This window comes from Opisthocomus hoazin, chromosome 5, assembly GCF_030867145.1.
Source record: "Opisthocomus hoazin isolate bOpiHoa1 chromosome 5, bOpiHoa1.hap1, whole genome shotgun sequence".
NCBI classification, from domain to species: Eukaryota; Metazoa; Chordata; class Aves; order Opisthocomiformes; family Opisthocomidae; genus Opisthocomus; species Opisthocomus hoazin.
Window position 1 is genome coordinate 529751 of NC_134418.1, and position 21895 is coordinate 551645.

At 66.6% G+C, this 21895-nt stretch overlaps 2 protein-coding genes across 4 annotated transcripts in view; one reads left to right on the plus strand and one right to left on the minus strand.

The window, feature by feature from the left end:
* LOC104327023 (dedicator of cytokinesis protein 2) overlaps window positions 1-21895 on the minus strand; it is a 75062-nt gene that overhangs the window by 12327 nt on the left and 40840 nt on the right. For 2 of the 3 annotated variants that reach the window (XM_075420184.1, XM_075420186.1), the window contains 5 exons: window positions 1965-2063; window positions 1580-1674; window positions 874-952; window positions 696-796; window positions 437-495 (listed from right to left, as the gene is read on the minus strand). In XM_075420184.1, the coding sequence (XP_075276299.1) occupies window positions 437-495; window positions 696-796; window positions 874-952; window positions 1580-1674; window positions 1965-2063 (433 nt within the window). The remainder of the gene's footprint in view (window positions 1-436; window positions 496-695; window positions 797-873; window positions 953-1579; window positions 1675-1964; window positions 2064-21895) is intronic. The other variant, XM_075420185.1, reaches the window with a different exon arrangement.
* On the plus strand, window positions 15122-21144 carry LOC142361374 (uncharacterized). The gene is made up of 3 exons (XM_075420188.1): window positions 15122-16633; window positions 18198-18272; window positions 20735-21144. The coding sequence occupies exons 1-3, from the start codon at window positions 15165-15167 to the stop codon at window positions 20931-20933; spliced, it is 1743 nt and encodes a 580-aa protein (XP_075276303.1). The 5' UTR covers window positions 15122-15164; the 3' UTR covers window positions 20934-21144.

Sequence of the window (21895 nt, forward strand, 5' to 3'; positions counted from 1 at the left end):
CGTGACCCTCACTGTGCAGGTGAAACACGGCAAGGCAGGAGCCCGCAGAACCGGGGAACGGGACGGCAAGGCTGTGGGCAGACACCAGCCGGGGAGGGGAGGCTGCCTGCCGGGAGCGTGAGCTCGTGGCTGGGCACAGTGCCTGTGGGCTCGCACACTCATGGCCTTGCACGCCTGCACATGTGCACATCCCACGGGCTCAGCTACCCCACAGTCAGCACATCCCAGAGCATCCCAGACTGCACACCCTACAGGCTTGCATGTCCTGCAGATTTGCACGCCTGCCGGCTCCTACACCCTGCTCACGCCCGCAGGCTCCCATGCCCCACACCGGCAACGCCCTGCTCCCCAGCACCCATTTTGGGGTCAGTGCTAGTGAACACCAGCCTGCAGAGACTTTCCAAGCCTCCTCATTGCTGACCACACTGCGGCTCACCTAAGTTGTACCACATGTCCCGAATGGAAGCTCCGATCGTGGCTCTCATGTCCCCGTACCTGCCAGGACAGATGTTGGTTAGCATCGCTCCGCAGCCCGGGGTGCAGGGTCCAGGCCAGCAGCCCAAGCACAGCCCGATGGGCTCATCCCAAAATCCCTGACCCCACGGTGTGGCAGCAGGCGAGGGCAGGACTCAGCCCCCCGGCACTGCCAGCAGGCATCCGGGCTGGGAGGGCCAGCGAAGGCGAGGGTGCCTTACTTGGACAGGATGCTGGTGCGCTTGGCCTGGGAGAAGTTCTCCAGCTGCAGGGAGTCCTGGGTGAGGAAAGCCACGGCCAGGTGGAAATAGTTGTTCCAAAGCTGGGGTGGAATCACAGGGTGAACGCCAGCCCGGGTGGCATGGGGGGGGCTGGGCGGCTGGGTCAGCGCCCGCTCACCTGCAGCTCGAAGCTGCTGTTGCTCAGGAACTCCTCTGTCAAGGTCATGGCAAACTGGTTGATGGCGTGCAGGAACTCCCTGTGAGCAAGCGGCCACCGGGCACTGAGCCGAGGGCAGCGGCGCTGCCAGCCCCCCAGCCCGCAGGCAGTGCCAACGGCAGCGAGCAGGGAGCCAGGCTGCCGGCGACGGCGAGGAGCAGGGTGGGGGCAGGCAGGGTCCGGGCTCGCAGTGCCCCAGGGTGGGCTTGCAGTGTGCCCCCACCCGCACCCATGCGACGGGTGGTCCTTCCTGCCCACGGTCTTGCGGCTGGGTACTGACCCGGTGCACCGGTCCTGCATGCCCAGCGTCCCCACCAAGCATAGATACACAGCATGGAGGGATTGGGGGTCTGGCATCAGCTTCCCGCTCCCCCCCAGGAGTCCCCCGGCATGCCGATGGGGGTGTGGAGAGCAGCTCTGCCACCCGGCTCCTGGATGGGGCCAGACCGTCCCAGGACAGAGCAGGAAGTGTCTGGAGCTGCCCTGAGCCAGCCTGAGCACGTAGCCAGGGCTGTTCAAGGCTTGGAGGGCACTAAGCTCGCCTCAGGCTGCCTGGCACAGCCGTGCTCTGGCTTCGGCACGCCCCATGCCCCAGCATCGCGCCCCAGGTTCTCACACCTGGCCCCAACGTCCACCCATGGGTCCCTCCCAGCCCAGAGGTCCTCACCGGTTCTGCACCATGTTCATCACCATCCAGTCGGAGGGGTACACCGTCTTGCCAATCAGGTCCTTGAAGAGGATGAAGGTCTCCATGAGGAAGTCCTGCCGGTGAGGAGGAGATGCCAGGAGCTGGGCTTGACCATGATGCCCTCCCAGTATGATGTTGGGCTGAGCATCGGGGCTAGGAGCATCCCTCGCCACCTGACAGCGAGAGCTTCACCTCCGTGGAGTGGAGATGTGGGCTGTGCTGAGGTCTATGGCAGGCGGCACCAGTGCAGGGTGCAGGCAGGGCACTGGGACCAGTGGAATGCCCCAGCCGAGAAGCGGGGTGGAGATGCAGGGAGGTTCTGGTGATGGAGGGCCCAGGTCTTGCTGCATGGGGCTGCACTTACCATCAGCTCAGGCCGGGAGGGGAACGCCTTGATGTAGGAGCTGTAGTGGTCCTTGTCCATCTGGCTCAGGATGGCGGCCATGCAGGCCACGTAGTGACTCTGGGGGAGAGGGGCTGGTCAGGCACTGCCGAGGTCCCACGGCCGGCACCACGGGATGCGCTGGGGCCGAGGGGGTCCCTCATGGCCGGTACTGCGGGGTGCACTGGGGCTGAGGGGTCCCCCATGGCCAGCACCATGGGGTGCGCTGGGGCTGAGGGAGTCCCCCACAGCCGGCACCGCGGGGTGCACTGGGGCTGAGGGAGTCCCTCATGGCTGGCCCCACAGGGTGCGCTGGGGCCAAGACAGTCCCTCACAGCACTTCCCATGTGCTTGTCCAGCCGGTGCCTACCCTGCAGCCCCAGCTGCCCTCACCCACCACAGTCCCATATTCCCCAGCTCTCCAGCCCTCTGCTCCTGCCCCGCTCAGCCCCAGCTCCTGAAGCCAGCTCGTCCTCTCAACATCCCATGCGTCCTGCTCCGGGGGTGGGACAGCCCTCACGCCTGCCGTGACGCTGGGGAGGACACAGACGTAGCTGTCGAGCACATTTCCTGTAGCACACATCTGTAATTTTTAAGGCAATGTAAGGCAACATGGGGATGTAAGCGCATTTCGAAAATGGCAAGCAGCTTCTTTCTGGAGGCCGGTCTGTCTCGACTGCCTCTAGCAAAGGGTCCCAGACGGAGCCATTAACTCCTCTCCTGTTCTGGCTGCTCACAGCTTTGTTGCTGGACAGTGCAGCAGTGGTGCAGGCTGACCGGGGTGAGAAAGGCCGTGCCTGATCTCCGCTCCACTGCTCGTGAAAGGAGAGGCGCGGGTGGCAGGGTGCCGCACCCCCCACTGCTCACCCCAGCGTCTCACCTTCCCTTCAGCCGATCAGCGCAACATTTTCTTGATGATACTTCGAACGCAAAATCTGAGTCTGCAATGGACTTTTAAGCACTTTAAGTACGGACTCGTTAAGAGGAAGCTTTGATCTTGGGAAAAAGCTTCAGGAAACTCCCTAGGGAACGGTCTCAGGGGTCGCCCCACACCCAAAGGCACCCAGGGACGCCGCAGCCCTGGTTGAGCCCCGCAGCGCAGCAGCAGAGCCAGCGCGTGGAACAGCTGGCTGCTCCCACCACCAACCACCATCGCAAGTGCGCTGTCACCCTGCGAACCACCGCCACAGCCGCACGCCCCGGGGAACGCACAAACCAACACAACCACGCTCGGACACGCCACAGTGTGCCGGGACAGGCAGAGCCCGGGTTGGTCAGGCCACTCCAGCGTGGTGGGGAGCCCAGCACTGCTGGGCCTGGGGTGGGGGGGGGGAAATGCTTGGCCACGAGAGCTCCTGGTGCTTCCTACCAGGAGCCCCAGCTTCCAGCAGTGTCCAGTGCAGCCCGTGAGCGGCTGCTCAGTGGGGAAGCTGTCCTGGGGCTGTGTCCTGGACTAGAAACTGCGGGGAAAGGGTGGCCACTTCTCGGGCTGAGAGCAGGAGGAAGCATCGCTGCGCAGTCCCAGGCGGAGCGAAGGCCCTGCTGTGCCCCAGCGTCACTGGTGGAGCTTTGTGGGTGGCTGCGGGAGCCAGCCCTGCCCTGGAGACGGCCGTGCTGCGCAGGCACCGCTGCCCGGCCTGGGTACGCAGGAGCGGCCCCGGCGCCTGCACGAAGCATGGGGTGACGCAGGCCCCTTCCAGCCCTGCAGCTCAGCTGCTGACGGAGCCGCCTGTGGCTCACACCACCAGCTCCGGCTTCCCCTCGCTCTGCGGTGGGGACGGAGCCCCATCGCAGCCCACGGAGGAGCCTGCAGAGTCCTGGCAAGCACAGCTCGCCTGCAAGGCGGGCGGTGAGGCCCTCCGCGCGGCGCAGCATGGCCTGCTCCTGGGGCTCAGCTCGGGAGCCAGGGGTGCCCTGCCTACGAGGGAGCAAGCACCAAGTGCTGCCAAGCTGCGGGCAGTGCCACAGACCCAGCTGTGCTCCCTGAGCGTCCGTGGGTGCAACGCCACGGAGCCCTGGGCTCAGGAGAGTCCCTGTGGCGGGGGCTGTGGTCACTGTCCCCATGGACAGAGCCCGGCCGTGCAGCCACGCCGCTCGCCGGGGCGGAGGAGGAGCAGCCCGAGCCCCCACTGCGGGTCGGGGTCCACGTCCCGCGCAGCAGCCAGGGCTGGACATCACCCAGCACCGCTGCAGAGCGACGTGCTGCACGACCAGCACGGCCCCGGGGGAGCAGGGGGTAAGGTGGGGTGGTGACGGGAGGAAACGTCTGCAGCGAGCCGCTGTGCTCCGGGGATTCGATGGGATTAGTTCAGCCACCGGGAAACGGCTGTTCCGGCTGCTGGAATCGGGCTCAGGTGAGTCCCCCGCGCCCCCTGCTACGCCTGCTTCAAGGAAACCTGTATTTACCGTTAACCTGCATCACCGGGGCCACACGGCCCGGCGCCGCTGCGGATACAGAGCGGTTTGTGTGGCCCGGCACAGCCCCCAGGCCCCACGGTGGTCCCGGACAGCCCCCCCCGGGCTAGTCCCCGCGCCCAGCACTCCCCGGAGCCCCCGCAGCAGCCGCTGCCGCCCGGCACGGCCGGGACACCGGCAGGCGGCAGGGCCGCAGGCAGGGCAGGCTCCCGCTGCCAGGGCCGGGCCCCCCGGTGCCCACGGCCGCGCCGCCGCCCCCGCGCCCCCTTCCCGGGCTCCGGCGAGGGCCCTTCCCGCCCCGTGCTCCGCGCCGGGGGGCGGCGGGAGGGCGGGGCCGTCAGGGGGACCGGAGCTCCCCGACACGGCACGGCCCCGCCCACCGGCCCCGGCCCCGCCCCGCGGCTCCCGGCCCCGCCCCCGCCAGCTCCGCCCCGGCCCCGGCGAGCCCGCGCGGCTCCGCCCCGCCGTGCCGCGCGCCCGCCGCCGCCCGAGCCGCGCCGCCGCCGCCGAGCAGCAGGTACCGGGCGGGCTGGGCAGCGGGGCCCGGCGGGGCGGGACGGGACGGGCTCTGCGGGCAGCGGCTCTGCGGCGCCCGCTCGCTGCGCCGGCGGCTCCCGGGCCGGGACCGGGAGCGGGACCAGGAGCGGGACCGGGAGCGGGACCCCGCCGGCGCGGTCACCCGGGCGGCGCGGCAGCCCCGCGGCCGGGGCAGGCGGGACCCGCGGGCGCCGAGGCGGGGTCCCGGGGCGGTGCGGGGACCCCGGGGCCGGGATCCGCGGGGCGGTGCGGGGAGCCCAGAAGCCGGGACCCGGCGCGGAGACCCCGAGGGCGCCGGGTCGGTGCGGGCACCCGCGGGCGGGAGCGGGGCCGGGCGGGCGCGGGGGGCCCGCGGTGCCCGGTCGGCCGTGCCCCCTCCTCTCGCCGCCGGTGCGCGGTGCCCGGCCCCGAGCGGGCTCGGCCGCCCCGTGCTCCGGGGGTCGCAGCCCCGGGCCCGCCGCTGCTCTGCCCCGCCGCTGCGCCGGAGCTGCCGGGGGGGGAGCGGGGGGCACCCGGGGGCTGGCGGACCCCGCACCAGTGACCCCGCACCGGGCACCCCGCACCGAGGTGGCCGGCGTCACCCCGCACCAGGCAATCCGCTGGCCGCCGTGGCGGGGGTCTCGGGGGGGACACAGCGGCGCTGGGGGCGGTGGCGTGGTGGGCGGCCGAGGGAGAGAAATCTGTGCCGAGAGCCGGTGTGTTAGAGGGGCGCAGACCCCGCGGGTCAGGCCCTGCGCCGCAGCCCCGCTGCCCGCTCCCCTGCCCCGCGGTGCCGCCCCAGCCCGTGGCACCCCGGCGTGCGGGAGATGTCGGGGAGCTCTGCTCCGGGAGCAGCCTGCCTCGCTCAGCCCGGCTGCCTGGCACTCCGCTCCCGCTCGTCAGGAGACGCGTCCATCAGCCAGGGCCGTGCTGGGTGACACACGCACACGCGCGATCCCAGGGATGTCACTTTCTGTACCGCACGCCGCGCTGACGCCGGCCGAGGGCACGGCTGCTGGCGCTGGAGGGATTCAGCCCACGTTGCTCCCAGCAGCTCTCAGCGCCGTGCTCCGCGTTCAAGGCCTTTGTGTCTGCCGGTGCGGCTTCGGCAGCCGCCGAGGCGGGCGCGGAGCCGGGCGCAGCCGTGGCTGCTCCCGTGCAGGGGGAAGGCGCAGCTCTCAGCGCTGCTCCAGTCCCTCTCCTCCCCGCGGGAGCACACGCAAAACCCAGTTAGAGCCGCGGCTCCTCGCAGCAGTGCAGGGGGAGCCTGGAGGTCTCCATGGAGCCGTTTTTCCGCTCGGAGCACGAGGTGGACACGGATGAGTAATCGCCGGGACGCGGGCTTTGCCACTGTGCGCCGGCACGGGGACGGCGGGCGCCAGCCCGGCTGCCTGCCTGCTCGTCGAGGGGCACAGCACGCCTTGCCAGCTTCCAGCTCCCGCGGCCTCGTCACCTCCCGGGGGGCACAGGAGCGAGCCCCTTGGGACAGCCGCGGCGGCAGGGGACGCTGGGGACTGCCGGGGACTGCCGGGGACTGCCGGCTGCGCTCCGTCCGTGCTGGAGCTGCCCCGGGAGAGTGGCCGGAGAGCCGCCAGGGAAGTGACTCCCAGGCAGAGCCGGGCTTAGGCTGGCACCGCCGTCCATTCCTGGCATACGTCCTCTCTGCGGGAAGCATTCGGTCCCTTCCAGTGCGCTCGGAGGAGTGGAGTGGATTTAAACACAGAAGCTCCTTTAGACTGAGGTTATCTTCTTTACGGATTGTAATTATTATAATTATTTAATAGTATGGTAGCATCCAGAGGCCACAAATAATTAGTGGCTCTATTTCCTTCTGTAGTAGCAATATTAATTCAGTCCTAACTGGTGCTTTTGGACAGGGTCTGTCTTGCGTGTTTACGAAGATGCTCGGTATCATCCTGGCTGTTTGGTGGGTGAGGAAACCGAGGCACACAGCAAAGAAAGACACTTGATAATTCCTAAATTCCCCTGGTAGACAGTGTTATCTAAAGTGCAGAAAGATAAAGGCAGGGGCCGGTTTCTAGATGGCATTGGAAATCCACTTAAAGGCAGGAATTTGTATTCTGAAATGACATTCTCCCTTCTGTGCTGGGAGGCTGCAGCTGCAGAGGGCTCCTGCACGGGCTGCCCGGACCGTGGCCGGGTGAGATCTGGTGGGTTGGGGGCTGCCTGTGCCCGGGGCCGAGGTGCGGGTGTCTGGGCTGGTGCACGCAGGGTCGACCGGGCGGTGCTCTCGCCTCTGTGAACTGCTGGGCAGCAAAGCCTTTCCAGCTTTTTCCAGAAATATGCTTTGTGGACAGCTTGTGACTTTCTAATAAGATTTCTGGCATGCAGAGGAACACACGGAGTCCCCGTCTGTCAGGGCTCCCCAGCCGACCGGCTGCTCCGCGGTTTGTCTCCAGATGGGTGCCCGAGCGCTGTTCTCCGAGAGGTGAGGCGTTCCTCCCTCGGAAGGCACGGAGCCATGGGAAGTCTTGTGATGGGCTGCGTCTCCCGTGGCTGAGCGTCTTTGGGCCGTGTCCTGCTTCCCTTGCCGTGCAGTCACTGCGGGAGTGGCCCGTGTCGGCTGCTCCGGTGCTGGGCGCTGGCCGAGCTCTCCCGTTCTCCGGGCCGGATCTCCATGTCAGGTGTTTTCCCACATCTGTGCAGCTGCACAAGGCGTCTCTGGGACTTGGAGGAATGTGATACTGCCCACGCCGCGTGTGCTGGGAAGGAAGCAGCCAAGCAGGGCATTTTCTTCCTCCCACAGTGGTCTCTTCTGTAGCCCCCAGGAAAGATGCTGACCCGCAGTGCCCAGCAGCAGCTGCAGACTGCGAGGGACGCCTGCCTGCTCCTCCGTGAAGGCGGCTGAGGGAAGCCTTGGGATGTGAGACAAACTCCTCCTGACCTTATCCTGCTCCATGCAGGCTGTCTGCCACAGTCTGCCCATGCTCCCCTGGGTAGGTCACCCTAGCTCCTCACGTCTCATTTAAAATGGTGATAGCAGTGCTCCTCTGCCTGGCAAAGAGAGGTGGGAACGCAAACGGGTAGCAGTGAGAACAGAGACACTACTGTCATGACAGCCGTATTAGCATCCATGGGAGACAGAGGAATAATTTGGCTTCTGCAGGCTTTGTGCAAAGGCTTTGTGCTTCACTGTGTCTCCTGACCACGTAAAGTCTCCATCTGACAGCACCAGCGTATCTGCAGTTGAAAGAGAGAGGAGCGACGCAAGTGAGAGTCGATGACCTCTGCGTGGCAGGAGGAGGATGTTGATGCTTCTTCCCTAACTGATGGGATCCATTCCGTGTGGCGTTAGCCGTGGCGCGTGTGGAGAGGCAGCCGGCAGCCCCAGGCAGCCCTGGAGAGGTGCCTGCAGGGTGGCCGGGGGTGTGGGTGCTGGAGGGGGGGTGAGCGGTGGGGCTCCGTGCCCCGGCCAGGCAACAGGAGCATTCTCCTGGGCCCTGTGGCTGGAGAGCAACTGATTTTCCTGCAGAACATTTAAGCCAGTGACCTAAATAGAGATGAGTGCAGATCCACTGGCTCGTGCGAGCTGCTGCTCGCACCAGGCCCCGGCCAGCACGGGCAATGCTGGCTGGGGTGCCCGGGGTGCTGCAGAGCACGGGGCACGCAGGGCATTGCCTGGCTGCAGGGCACTGCGCCTGCTGTCCTTAGCTGGGCCGGCACAGGCATTTCTGGTAGAACTCCAGAGTGTTTGAGCAGAGCATAAGACTTTGCCTTGGGTGCTCCTGGGACGGAGGAGTTGAAGCGCTGTGGGTGCGGAGGGAGACTGCTTGGATCCTTGGATTCGCAGGGAGCTGGCCTCGGGGGACGCTGGCAGAGCTGGACCTGCTGAGCATGCAAAGTGTGGCTGGAGAAGAGACATGTGTCCTCGCTGTGAACACACCGGGGCTGAACGCTCAGAAGGGAGAAGAGCTGTTCAAGCGGAACCACTATATTGGCACAAACACAGTCGGATATAAACTGGCTGTGATTAAGTGCCTGCAGGAAATTAGAAGGTCTGTGAGCCTCTAAGCAGCCGGGCTCTGGAAGAGCCTCCAAGAGAACCACGAGGGTTGGGCATGAGCTGGCTTCATGGTGGAGCTTCCTCAGCGAGGAACCGGATTTCAGGTTTGCTAGCTGCCCAAGGAGATGCTTTTGGTCCTCCATTGTCAGGTCCCACAGATGCTCCAACCTGAGTACAAACGCGCCGAGTCTTCTTGGAGCCAAAGCGGGATTAAGCTCTGCTGCTGAGTGATGTGGTGAACCTGGCTCCTACCCGCTCCTCGGCTGAAAGCAAATGCCTCATCCTCCAGCACTGCCCCTCTCAGCACCAACAGCACCTCTTTCCTTTCCAGAGATCACAAAAAGCAAAGCTTTTGTCCCAAGAGAAGCCATTGTACCCCGTGAGTGGAGCTGAGTAATTAGCTGTTCTCTTCTGCAGTTCTAGGAGCATATGACTTCCTCTCTCATAAATCTAATCTCCTGGCTTCCTGCGTCTTGAGGAGAAGATTTATGTGTCTGCTCTGGTTTTCCCTCTGCCACAGACACTACCAGGAGGACAAGGTGGAGGATGGGTGGAGAAAGGGCCAGGGCTGGCCAGGGGATGGGCAGGATTGTTCACGGCTGTGGGGGGCAGCTGGACCCTCCGTCGATGCCTGCAGCCCTGTTGCTCGATGGCTGTAGCTGGGGTCTGCCCAGCAGCTGCATCAGTCCCAGTCTGGAGCTGAGCCGGGCCTTGCTGCCCCCAGGCAGGAGGAGGAGGAGGAGGAGGAGGGAGCTGGAGGCTTTCCCTCTGCTCTGCAGTATTGTGGGTGGATGCAGGTAAGGTTCTGGGTAGGACAGTGTGAAGCAGGGCTCTGTTCCTCTGAGGTCAACCCTGCAGCCCATGAGAGGCAAGTCTCAAGATACAAAACTGGAAGATTTAGTGCCTTTCCCTCACAAAATTCACCATTGGTCAGTCCTGGCTGAAGAAGAGCGACCCAGTCATGCAGCCGCTGGCTCTCCAAGCGGAGACTCACAAGGCCTTCACAGGCTGCAGGCAGGAGCTGGCAGCGCAGGGGCCGGCGTGCTGATCCAGGTGCTGGACCCACCATCCAGAGGGGTCCGTCAGGTTCGTGGCTCCGAAGGGCTCCGGGCTGGGGTGGCAGCCAGGCTGATGTGTGGTTCAGAGCCCCAGTGCTGCTCACAAAACCCCGTCGTTCTGAGTGTTTGATGCCTTCACTCCCCACAGGACAGTCGGAGGAGCGGGTGGGAGTCAGCACCTGAAGTTCAGTGGTGTCTGTGGCCAGGTCATGGGAAGTGGTTCCTGACACTTCCTCGGCTCCTGGGCTCATTCAGCAGAGGAGATGTCATTCCCAGCTCTGCTGAGCATCCAGCTGAACCGGAGAGCCCACTGCTGAAGCACTCGTGTCATCTGTTGCATTACGGTGTCGTCATCTGGTTGTATCTATACACATCATCTGATGTGACCTGCTGTCTCACCTTATTCATGCGCTTGTAATAGAAAATTACAAAAATAGACCTTAAAAAATTTCCGAGACAGAGGATCCACCACCGTGCAAATCCTTTCCAAGTTGCTCTAGCGCCAGCTGGCTTCACTTTTTAAGAAAGTTGCTCCTCTGACTGCCCTGACCTCCGATTTTCAGCTGCCACGTTTGGCTGCTTGGCCAGAGAGGAGCCTGGGGCTCCTGCAGCAGAGCCCTCCCGCACAGCGTCCGCTCCGTGCTCTTTGCATGGCTCTGTATCTGACGTTTTCCTCTCTCAGCCTTGGTATAATCCGCACATTTTGTCAGTGGTGAGCTTTCGCTTTGAGGTCAGGGACAGCCAGCGCCCGCACGGGCCCAGCTGTCCCTCCACAGGACCCGGGCAGAAGCACAGCTAATTGGCGATGATCGCTGGATGATTATGTCTTGAGACATGCTGGTTAGCCAGTTTTTAATCCATTTAATGTGTGCCACATTGCTTTCATATTATTCTGCTTTCTTCATCAAAATGTCAAATGCCTCACAGAAATCCAACTCTGCTCCGTCGAAGCTTTCACCTTCATCGACCAAACTCGGAACCTCATCAAAACAGACAGCCAGTGGGTTTGACGAGCCGCGTTCTGCATGGCCCTGTGCTGACTGGCAAGGCTGGTGCGTGCTGCCATCCTTCAGCTGTTATCAGTCGGGCTCTGAGCCCGTTCCCCACCGCTGCCCCTGGATGGCCCCGGGTCGGTGGTTGTGTCCCTGGGGCTCTGCTGCTGCCCTGTCCCACGCACTCGGGCTCTCCCGAGGCTGCTCTCCACGATGCACCCCGGGGGAACCCCAACGTCCCCTGTCCCTCAGGCATGGAGCCCCACGGGGCACGCGAGAGCAGAGCACTGGGGCTCAGCCCCTCGCCTCTGTCTTTGGCGTCAGGAGGTCGCGCAGCACAGTAGCTAGGACAGGTCTCCTTCAGCCATGCCCCCTCCGCCTGCCTCTGTCCCCGATCGCAGCCGTCTCTCAGCAGAAAGGAGCGGATGCAGCCCTGGGCTCCCGGCGGACCAGACCCTGGAAGGGGCTGCTGCGGGTTCAGGACCCCAGAGGGTTCCAGCTTTGCAGCACCTCGTCTCTCAGCGCTGTCCTCCCGACAGCCCTCGGCACTGCAGGACCGGCCAGACCCACGGGTACCTGGTTGTGAGGGAGCGCAGCGTCAGCGGGAGACGTTCCTGCTCCTGCTCCTCCAGTCTGGCCAGCCCAGGCTGCCCGTGAGGGAGCTGGTGGGGCACAGGAGGGTGAGTGGGGAGCGTGGCCATGTGCCGGACACACAGCGTGTCGGCTGGGGCAGCCGAACACGTGGGGGGCACGGGTGAGCGCCTGGCCCCAGGAACTGGGGGATGAGTGCCATTTCCCAGTAAATACGCTGGAGGATAGCAGCTGGAAAACACTGGTGCAGCTGGGCACTGAGTGCCTCTGGTTCCTGCATGGCCCCTTCCTGGTGGCCCGTTCTGTGCGTCCAAAATGTCCCTGGAGCCGCGCTTCCGGACGGATCCGTCGGCAGAGTGATTTCCTTGGATTTGGCTACAGTACCGGGGTCCCACCAGACACTGCAGCCGCTGGGTTGCACAGTCCTGACCCCGTCCTACAGCAGGACTCGTGACCAGCACTCGACGATGCTGGCACGCGGCAAACAGTGCCTGGACGCGGCACTAAATCTAACCATACCGTAAAGCATACGCGGAGAGGCGAGCGGAGGGTCCTAGCTTTTGGTGTCTGACATCCTCAGAGCTGCTCCCAGATGGAGTTAGTGCATGTATAATTTACAGACTTTTTCTCTGTCCTTGTGGCTTGTCTCTGATCTCTCCGGCGGTGCGGTTCGGGAGGCTGAGGGTGCCTCGGTGGAGGCCCAGCTGACTGACAGCATCGCCTTTGCTGCGGAGGCAGCGGAACGGCCTCGTCTCACTCTGCTGTCGGCTGTGGCTCAGCCAGCTTCCCCCACGGCTCGCCGGGGCTGTATCCGCTCTCGGACCACGCCAGGAGCACCCCTGCCCCGTGCTCGGCTCTTGGAGTGGTTCCTAGCACCCTCTGCCCCGTGCCCGTTAGCGCGCTCGCTAAGGAAACCTCCGGCGAGGCTGGCCACGCGCCGGCTCCCTCCGGGTGCCTCAGCTGGCTGCGCAGGTCCCGCACGGTGCTCAGGCCGGTCGGCGCGAGGCCGTCCAGCTGAGTCCCCTCTGCCGCTCGGCGCGTTGCCGCCTGGCACAGACGCAGCCGGGGATGCCGAGGCAGGACCTGGGCGGGGGGCACTGAGCTCTGGGCACCAGCCATCGCTGCAGCACGAGCGGGGAGAGATGACCCCACGGCACAGAGCCACCGCGGCCATGGCAGGGCCTCGGGCGTGGGTTCACCCCGCGGCCTCTCGCTGTCCCATCCGGCGCGGGTGCCGGCATGGCCACTGCCCCGGGCCAGGTGCCCGCTGGCAGGCGCGAGCGCGGGGCGCAGGGGCCGGCAGCGCTGGCTCCGTCCCTGAGCCAGCTCTCTCCTCCGCCTGTTGCTGCCCATACTAACGAGGTGCCCCATCTCTCGGCGGCGTCTCTGCCGCGTCCTGCCTCACAAACATCTCCCCGCGTCTGGGCACGGCTCCAAGCCCGCGAAGGAGAGCGCCGGGCGGCTGGGCGGCGCGTGGAGCAGCATCCCGACTAACACCGTGCCGGGGGAGCGGAGGCACTGGGGCGTGCGGTGCCGGGGCGGGGGCCGGGGGGGCTGCGTGAGGTCCCCGCTCCGCTGGGTCGGCAGCTCGCTGCTGGCCTGGGAAGGCACCGGGCGCCGGCATGTCCAGCGCTCGGGAAGTTTCCTCGTTACCAGCGCAGGGTGACTCCAAGCCGCTGTGCTGAGTCAGCTGCTTCGTTACAGCAGGATCAAGGCAAGGCAGCGAGGGGGGCCGGGGGGCTGGCTGGTGCCGTGTGTCCATTCGCAGTGAGGGCAGGAGGGCTGCGGAGCAAGCAGGGCTGCCGTCTCAGCGTGCCGAAGAGGGTGCCGGGGCACCGGCGAGGCAGTGGGCTGTGGTCCGGGGCAGGGGCCACGGTGCAGCGGGATGCAGGACACGGCGTGGTGCGAGGGGGTGAGCCCAGGCCATGGGGGAGTTTGCAGACCCCGAATGCTGGGAGGCTGAACTGGCAGGTGAAGCCATGCCGCTGCCCACAGGGTCCGGCGTCTCCATGTCGCCTGTCCTGGCCCCGGGGCTGCTTCCCAAAACGATCCGTCAGCCTCCTCTGCACCCCGGGGACATCCCAGGCAGGGCTCCTGGTGATGCGCCCTGTGCTCTACAGTGTCACGGGCTGGGGCAGCAGCCAGTGACCAGGGTGGGCAGAGGCAGAGCAAGGCAGACATGGGGGCTTGGTGCGGGTGGGAGGGGTATGGCTGGGACAGGGCTGCGGAGGGAGGTTTGCCCTGCCTGCGCGGGGAGCAGGAACCCTGCATAGCTGTGCCCTGACGGTGGCAGGGATGGGGACATGGCTGGGAGTGATCCCCCCTGTGCAAGAGCCCCTGCGCAGGGGCAGGGCTGCCCCCAGGTTCTGCCCTGTGCAGCCTGGGAAGCACTGCTGGTGTCAAGGACGCGTCCCTAGGCATGAGCTGTGGCCAAGGTCCTGCAGCCCAGCCAGCCCTGCCACACCTCTGGTGGATGCCATGTGCAGGATGGGGCCCTGTGCCCTGTCCAGCCATGCGACACGCACGCTAGGTCCCCTCTGCCCAGTCCGGCCATGCCCCTGTGCCCAGTCCGGCCATGCCCCATGCATGACAGGTCCCCTCTGCCCAGTCCAGCCATGCCCCATCCACGACGGGTCCCCTCTGCCCAGTCTGGCCACACATCATGCGCGACGGGTCCCCTATGCCCAGTGGGGCTGTGCCCCATGCCGGATGGGTCCCGTGCCCACCCCAGCCATGCCCCACACAGGCTGGGTGCCCCACACCTTGTCCAGCCCCACGCAGAGCCAGTGCTCTGGGTACAGCAGATGCCCCACATCCACGCGAGCAGGAGCCCCTGTGCTGCGCCCAGCCCCGCTCTGCCCCATGCCCCGACGCAGCAGCCCCCGTGCCTGCCCCGTGCCTGCCCTCCTGCTGCCAGCACCCCACGAACACGAGGCACCAGCCCAGTGAGGCAGAGCTATTTTTAACAGCTGCTTCTGCTTCATTTGAGCTCTGAACTTGTAACGTGTTTATGCTAAAGGGGTTTCTTTTTTTTCCCTCTCCCTTTGTGCTGAAGAGGCAGCGCTGGAGATCAAAGCTTGTCTCTTCGCGTTTTGCGATGGCGGGGCTGGGAGGGAGCACGCCGAGGCGAGCCGAGGCCGGCGGCTCTGCGGGGTGGGGGGGACACTCCCGTCTTGGGGGCCTGACCCCCCTCTCTCTGTCCCTGCAGGTCCGGCACCCCGGGAGCCATGGGCAGGGGCGGCCAGCGCGCGGCGGCTGGGGCAGCCTGCGGCCGCCGGCACTGAGCCGGGGCGGACGGCGGCGGGACCATGGGCTGCGGGTGCCAGCGGGGAGGCACGGCCGCGGGCAGGGCTGCCGGGGCAGCGGGCCGGGGGCTGTAGGGCCGGGCAGTGGGCAGCATGCCCTGCGGCCCCTCGCCCGCCTCCCGCGCAGCATCCCCTCTCCGCGGCGGCGCGGGATGAGGCCGCCCGCTGCCCCGGGCGGCTCCGGGCACGGGTGCAGCCCAGGGCTGCGTCCGCCGGCGCTCGGCCTCCCGCGCCCCACCGCAGCACCCCGCCGCAGGGCCGCGGCCCCAGGGCGCTGAGCCATGGTCAGCCGGGAGCACCTTCCCGGCCCGGCCCCCACCGGCGAGGGCAGCCAGGAGAAAGCCATGACGGTGCGCTCGGTGCTGCTCAACCGCGACTCGCCCGACGTCGAGAGCCGCCTCAAGCGCCGGCGCAACCGCACGCAGCAGGTCCGCTTCAAGGACCTGGTGGAGGGCGGCGTGGGGCGCGCGGCCAGCCCCCCGCCGGGGCCCGCGGCCGCCCCCGGCCCCAACACCCCACGTGCCTCGCCGCCCCCCAGGGATGCCCCTGAGCCGGCGGCTCTCCGTGCCTCGCGGCGCAGCTGGCCCCAGGCCCAGCCGGGCTCGCTGACGCTGCCCATGCCCCGGAAGGTGTGCATGAGCACCGCCATCCAGACCTCCCCCAGCCTCCAGAAGCCCTTCCCGGCCTCCCAGCCCCGCAGCGAGAGCGTCTGTGACGTGGCCGGGGATGCGGTGCTGCCCACCAGCGCCGGCCGGGCTGTGCCCCCGCGGGTGCCCGGCAGCGTCCCCGCGCACGGTCGTGCCGCAGCCCTCGCCCAGCGTGCCGCGGTGTGCAGCCCACCGCCGCCCAGGGATCCCCGTCCCCCTCACCCGGGCACGGCCGGGTGCCCCGCCGCCCGCTGCGCCTGCCCAGCGCAGAGCTGTGCCCCCGCGCCCTGCCCGCTGACCCCTGCCCGGCTCCGTGGGAGCCACGGGGGCGGCCACGGGGCCCCCCGCCCGGCTTCGGTGCCCTGCGGTCAGCCCCGGCCGCCCGCGGAGCCGCGGGGGCTCTGTCGCAGCGACTCGGAGCGGAGCCTGCCCCACGGGCGCCCACCGCCCCAGCCCTCGCCACGCCGCCAGCAGACCGTCCCCACCACGGACACCCACGGCCTCCGCCAGCCAGCTCAGGGCAACCCCCCGCGGGACCCCCCCCCACCCCAGCACCAGCTCTGCGGCACGCCCCGGCGGGGGCCCTGCTGCACCTCACCAGCCCCCATCCCACCAGTGCCAGGCTGGCACGGCCCTGCCGCCACCGCGCTGGAGAAGACACCAGCTGCGCCCGGCCGCCTGGACCCCCACGGCGCCTGCAGCCGGCTGCGCGCCACCGAGCCCGGGCATGGCCGGACAGGACCGGAGGGGCCCAGGGAGCCGCTGCCCCCGGCCCCACAGGTTCCCGGTGTGGGGACGCAGCCGGCCAGCCAGGCACCAGAGGTCCCCCGGCACCGGCAGCCCTGCCTCACCACCCAGCAGTCGGAGACGCTGCGCCACGTCCAAGACCTTCTGCAGCTGGTGGTGGCAACCAAGGGGCCAACGGGACGACCAGCAGGGAACGAGGACGCCCGGACATCTCAGGGAGAGGGGCCCCGGGAGCAGGGGGACCTTCAGTCCCAGCTGCAGTCCCTGGAAGGGGTCCTGGAGACCAGCCAACAAACCATCCGGGTGCTGCTGGACGTCATCCAGGACCTGGAGAAGAAGGAGGCCCAGCGGGACGGGTGAGCAGGCAGGGATGGAGGGGGGCTGGGGGGGCCGATGTCCCTGAGGGAGCTGTGGATGGAGGATGGGGGGGCCTTGACAGAGAATTGGGTGCTGCTGCCTCCCGGACACATCTCCCTCTGCGAAACTCGGAGCTGCCGTCCACACACGCGGCACCACGTCTTGGTGCGATGTCTCGCCCACCCTGGCTTGTTCTGCTTGTTCCCGTGGTGCCCTCCCCATGCCCAGGGAAGGGACTCAGCGGGTGCAGGCCAGGGGGACGCGGGGAGCTGGCCCCCCGCCCGGCTCTGGCGCAGCTGCCGTGCCCATCGGTCACTGGGAGCGGAGACCTGGGACATCGCATCCGACTGTGGCTCAGCCCAGCCGTGGCCGATGACCCGGGGACAGCCTCCCTGTTTCTCTGCCCCTCGCCGTGCAGCCCGGCATGGCCCACCTGCCCTCCCCGTGCCTGGGGTTGCATGAGGGTCTGCTGCCTGCAGGGCTGGGCAGCTGCTCGCAGGAGAAGGACCAGGGCCTGACCCCCGTCTGCAGCGCTGCCGCCCGGGTGCCTGCGGTCCCGCCGCGGCCGTGCCGAGCATCGTCCCTGCGGGTACGGCAAGGGCACTGCAGAGCGGTGCCCGGTGAGCGGGCAGGTCTGCTCCCACGGGCAGAACCGAGCTCGTCTGCTTGGGAAGCTGCCTTAGCTTCACTGCGGGCAGCTTAATTAAGATCCTGGCTCTGTGTACTGTTGCAGTCAAATGAGCAAACACGATGCCTGGAGACATAAGGAGTGGGATAGGAAATCGCTTAAAAAATAATCCTAGTGTCCTGATGTTGAGGAACAGCGTGGCCTCATTTGCCACGGGTCAGCGTCCTGCGGGCGCGCGGTGGCTCCGAGGTGCCTGCCATGCACCAGTGCGGTGCCACCGGCCCCGACACTGCTCACGGCGTAACCTGTCCCCCCAGGGTCCCGGCATCTATGGCCGGTGACATCCCGCACCAAGCACCGATCTCAGGATTCGATCTCATCCTGGTAGAGGGGTGCGGTTTACACAGTGTTAGATAGCCCCCCCCCTACATAGATACGTGCTTTTTATATCATGGTCCAATTTATGTGCTAAGAGTATAATCCCAATTGTAAGATATAATTTGGTGCATTAAAAGACCTAGTTTTCGAGAGCTGAGAACAGTCATGATCAAGGTCGAGTAATAGGAGGAAGATCTGCACAGGAAAATGTGACTGCTATGTGGGACATGGGGGTGTTCTCTCAGCTGTCCCCAAAAAGCCACGGCCTGCACTGCCTGCGAGGGGCAATGGAGATGTGGAGACGGAGTCCACAAGGGTGACCAAAAGCATTTCACAGGGTGCTTTTCGTACAGCTCTGAGAGCAGCCGGAGCTGGGGCACCCCCGGGGAGCACCCGCCGGCAGTGCTGGGGGTCCACGGCAGCTCCCCGGCACAGCCCCAGCCCCCCGGGGCTCGGGATCGCTGCAGAGCCAGGCACACGCGCTCTGGGGGCAGCTGGGAGGCACGGGCGGACGGAGGCCGGGGCTCCAGGCTCACAGCACTTCTGCTCTGTCGCAGGCGGCACTCGTACCGGACAGGGCAAGACATCGCCAACTGCGGGACCTGCCGGGACTGTGCCTGCATCATCTACAGGTAGGAGCCAGCTCGGCACCCTGCGCGTCCCGGCGGGGCCCTGCTCTCCGACCCCCCTCAGACTCCGAATTCGGCTGCGAGGTGCAGGGGAGTTGCCAGCCTTCACTGCTGGGGACCGTGCCGGGGGGTGCAGGGGACCTGCCCGCCTGCGCTCCGTCTCCCGTCCCCGTGGCGGGGTGGGTGCTCAGGGCACCCCGAGCCGCAGGGTCACGCTGTCCAAGTCTGGGCTGTCCCCGGGGGATGTGGCACTGGCAGTCATGGCTTTTCCTCCTCTGTCCCTCCCGGTGGAGCAGCTCTCTGTGCTGCCGCAGCAGTGCTGCATCTCTCTCCCTTGTTCCCTCTTATTTACACCACGAACTCCCCCGCTGTAGCTCGTGGGGGACTTCAGTGCTAATTGGGTCTGACGAGCCCGTCTCCACGCAGCGCTGCGGTGGGAGAGATGTCACATCTGGGGGAGGTGGCTCCCTGTAATTGCCAGTCTCCCGCTGGGGACTCTCTCTGGGCTTCGCTGCCGTCCCTGTGATGGGAGGAGGCTCCGGTGGGACACGGGACACGGGGAGCGGGGCAGCACCGAGTGCGGAGTGCACGGGGTGCCAGCAGCCGGGACAGCACTGCTGGCACCAGCCCTTGGGGATCGCCTGCAGCGGGGAGCAGACCTGCCCGCCTGCGTCCCGTCCCACGGCCGTGCCCGATGTGCCAGCAGTGCAGCCCCACAGCACCCCGAGCCCTTCCTCGGCGTCTGGGCTGGGAAGTCGGGGTCCCTCGCCACGCTGCTGCCCTGCCATGGGGCTGCCTGCCGCAGCTCGCCCGTTTTGCTAGAAATAGCTGGGCACAGTCAGTGTCCGTGCAGGGTGAGGTGACAGGAGGTGACAGGAGGTGACGGGAGGTGACAGGAGGTGTTGGCATGCTGCATGGGGCTCGCAGGGTGCTCCCCGTGTGCGGGACGGCCGCGCCGCGTGCTTGGTGCTGGGCACACACCGCAGCACCTCACTGATGCGATCAGACGTGGCTGGTGTGAGGAGAGCAGAGCATTTCCGTGTGAGGAAGCACCACGGCACGTGGCCACCAGCAGCCAGCCTGCATGCCGCGGGGTGCTGCGGGGGCACCGGACCGGAGGGCCCCGGCACTTGCAGGAAACCGGAGGGCCGCGAGGGGGGCACAGCCCCCCGTACCCACCCAGGGTACGCCCTAATTGCTTGCATCACCAGCGGCGTGACGGGCAGCAGCACAGCCCTTGTGCCACCTCCCGATGCTGCAGCTGCCCTCAGCCCACTGGGTCTGGGCGCAGCGCTGGTGGCCGCAGCGGCAGGGTGAGACACGGAGCAGCACCACCAGAAGCCACAGCCTGCTCGGGGAGCACGTCACGGATGGCAGAGGGACGCACGCTGCTGTGGCCGGCAACTACGGGGTGCGCAGCATGCCCGGAGCCTTCCTCTGCCCTCCCCTCCGTGCTGGCAGCGTGGCTGCCTTGCCGAGGACGGCCAGCCCTTGCGGCAGGGCCACCGGTCCCGCGGGCACGCAGGGCACTGCCGCTGCTGGGCTGCTCAGGGCAGAGCAGCCGCTGCACGCCCAGGCCGGGGACTCTGCTGCAGGAAAGCGAAGCTGCCCGTGCCGCGGTGCCACCAGCACGGTGTGCCGGGAGCCTGGCACTGCCGGAGGCCCCTTCCAGCAGATCAGCTCCCCGGGAGGGACTTGGTGTGTTTGTCCTCGTTCAGGGCAGGCATTTAGGGCGACGGAGCTCTGGCGAGCGGGTGAAACAGGAAAAAGCAGTCAAGCCCAAGAGAAAAGCAGAGGCAGCGCCAGGCTGTGAGGCTGGATAAGAAAGACGGTGCAGGGGCACAGCTGAGGGTGACCCATCCCAAAACACCCCTGCCACCAGGTCAGGGACTGTTTGTCAGTCTGTCCCTCCGGAAGGAGAGGGCCCTGGGTGCTCCGGCTCAGCAGGTTTAGCTGTGCGTGCCAGCTGCAGACCGCAGTGCCACAGGACGGACGGGTGTCTGGGATGGATCCGGCCCCCCGCGCACAGCCTCTGGGGGTGAGGGTGGCAGGAGCTGTCTGAAGGCCATGCCAGCAGGCCATCCCCTAGCAGGGTGCACGGTGACCCCGGGGAGTCTGCCCACCGCGAAATGCCGGGAGCCCTGGAGAAAGCTGCCAGAGAAACGCTCTGCGCCAGAGGATCCCAGCCAGCAGCTGCTCCGGCGTGAGGCCCCTGCTGCTCCCGTGGGTCAGCCGTCCCCGCCAGCCGCAGGACGACAGCCGCTGAGGCCAGGCTGGTCCCCTGCCACGCACGCCATCCCCGTGCAGCAGCCTCGGGAGCGCGGCAGGGCTGGGGTCCCCGGGATTGGCTCCCTGGGGACGTGCGGGGGCTGAGTTCCCTGGGGGTCCTGTGGCAGGGCTCAGGGCTGGAGGCGGGCGCGGGGGCATGGATGGGGCGATGCCCTCTGACGCCGTCCCCCTCGCAGCGTGGAGCACGATTTCCGGCAGCAGGAGGGCCGCTTCCAGCGGGTGCTGAGCCATATCGAGGGCGACGCGACGCCGAGCCCCCCTGCTGCCGCGGCGGGGGCCGTCCTGCCGCCCCGGCAAGAGCTGTCACCAGTGACGAAGCTGCCTGTGAAGCTGGACACGAAGAAATCCAGGCGCAAATGCTTCTGGTTCCTGTGAGCCAGCAGTGCCTGGCGGGCCAGGAGCGCGGGGGAACCATCCCAGCACTGACCCCCTGCCCACATCTCCCTCCTCTCCCTCCCTCTGACGGTAGGGTTTGGGTAGCACCAGCTTTTATATTTTTAACCGTTCAGTTTAATCTATCAAAGCCCCTGTGTAAATGAGGCGAGGGGAACAATGGCTGTATTTAATGAGAATTCAATAAATTCTACGGAGACGCTATTTTTGTTACATCCTCTCCCACCTGTGCACTTCTGTTCTGGATGAGGATGAGGAGGGGGCTGGCGGCCGTTCCCCTGCATGGGCTGCGGTGCTTGCCCAGCCCCAGGCGCACAGAGCCCCTTGGGAGAGCAGCCTTGGGCCCTCCTCTGCCTCGGGGCTCCCCAAGGGCCACCTGCGTGCCCGGGCTGAAATCGGTGCCTGTCCTGGCACCCCCCGGCGTGGGCTGCTCACCCAACCCAACCCAACCCAACCCGTGGCTGCTGCCTGAGGGTTAACCAGGAATGCCGAGGATTCCTCCTGCACTCCTGGTCAGGGATGACGGTAAATGGTCTCTGTGGGACCCTGGCAAGGAGAGGAGACCTGTCCTGAGACCTGCTGGGTGGGAGGGTGGGCTGTGGGGGGGTCCCAGGGAACATGGCTCTCCTTCCAGCGAGCTCCCCTGTGCGGGGTCAGGGGGCTGGGGGCTGAGCCCCGCACAGCCTGCCTGTAGAGCAGGGGCTGCCTGGGGCTGCGTGGCTAGAAATTCCCTCTCTCCCTGCGCAGCCCAGCTGGCTGGCAGGGCCTCCCTGGCTGCAGGATGCGCTGGCTAATTACAGGCAGAAAGGAATTAGCAGCTCAACTATTCCAGCCTCTGCAAGGCTGCCCACCAGAGGAGAAATTCAGCGTCAGTTTAATGAGGGTCCCAGATCAAAGCGGCCGGCGGCAGCAGTGGGGGGTGACGGGATGCCGAGTGCGGCGCA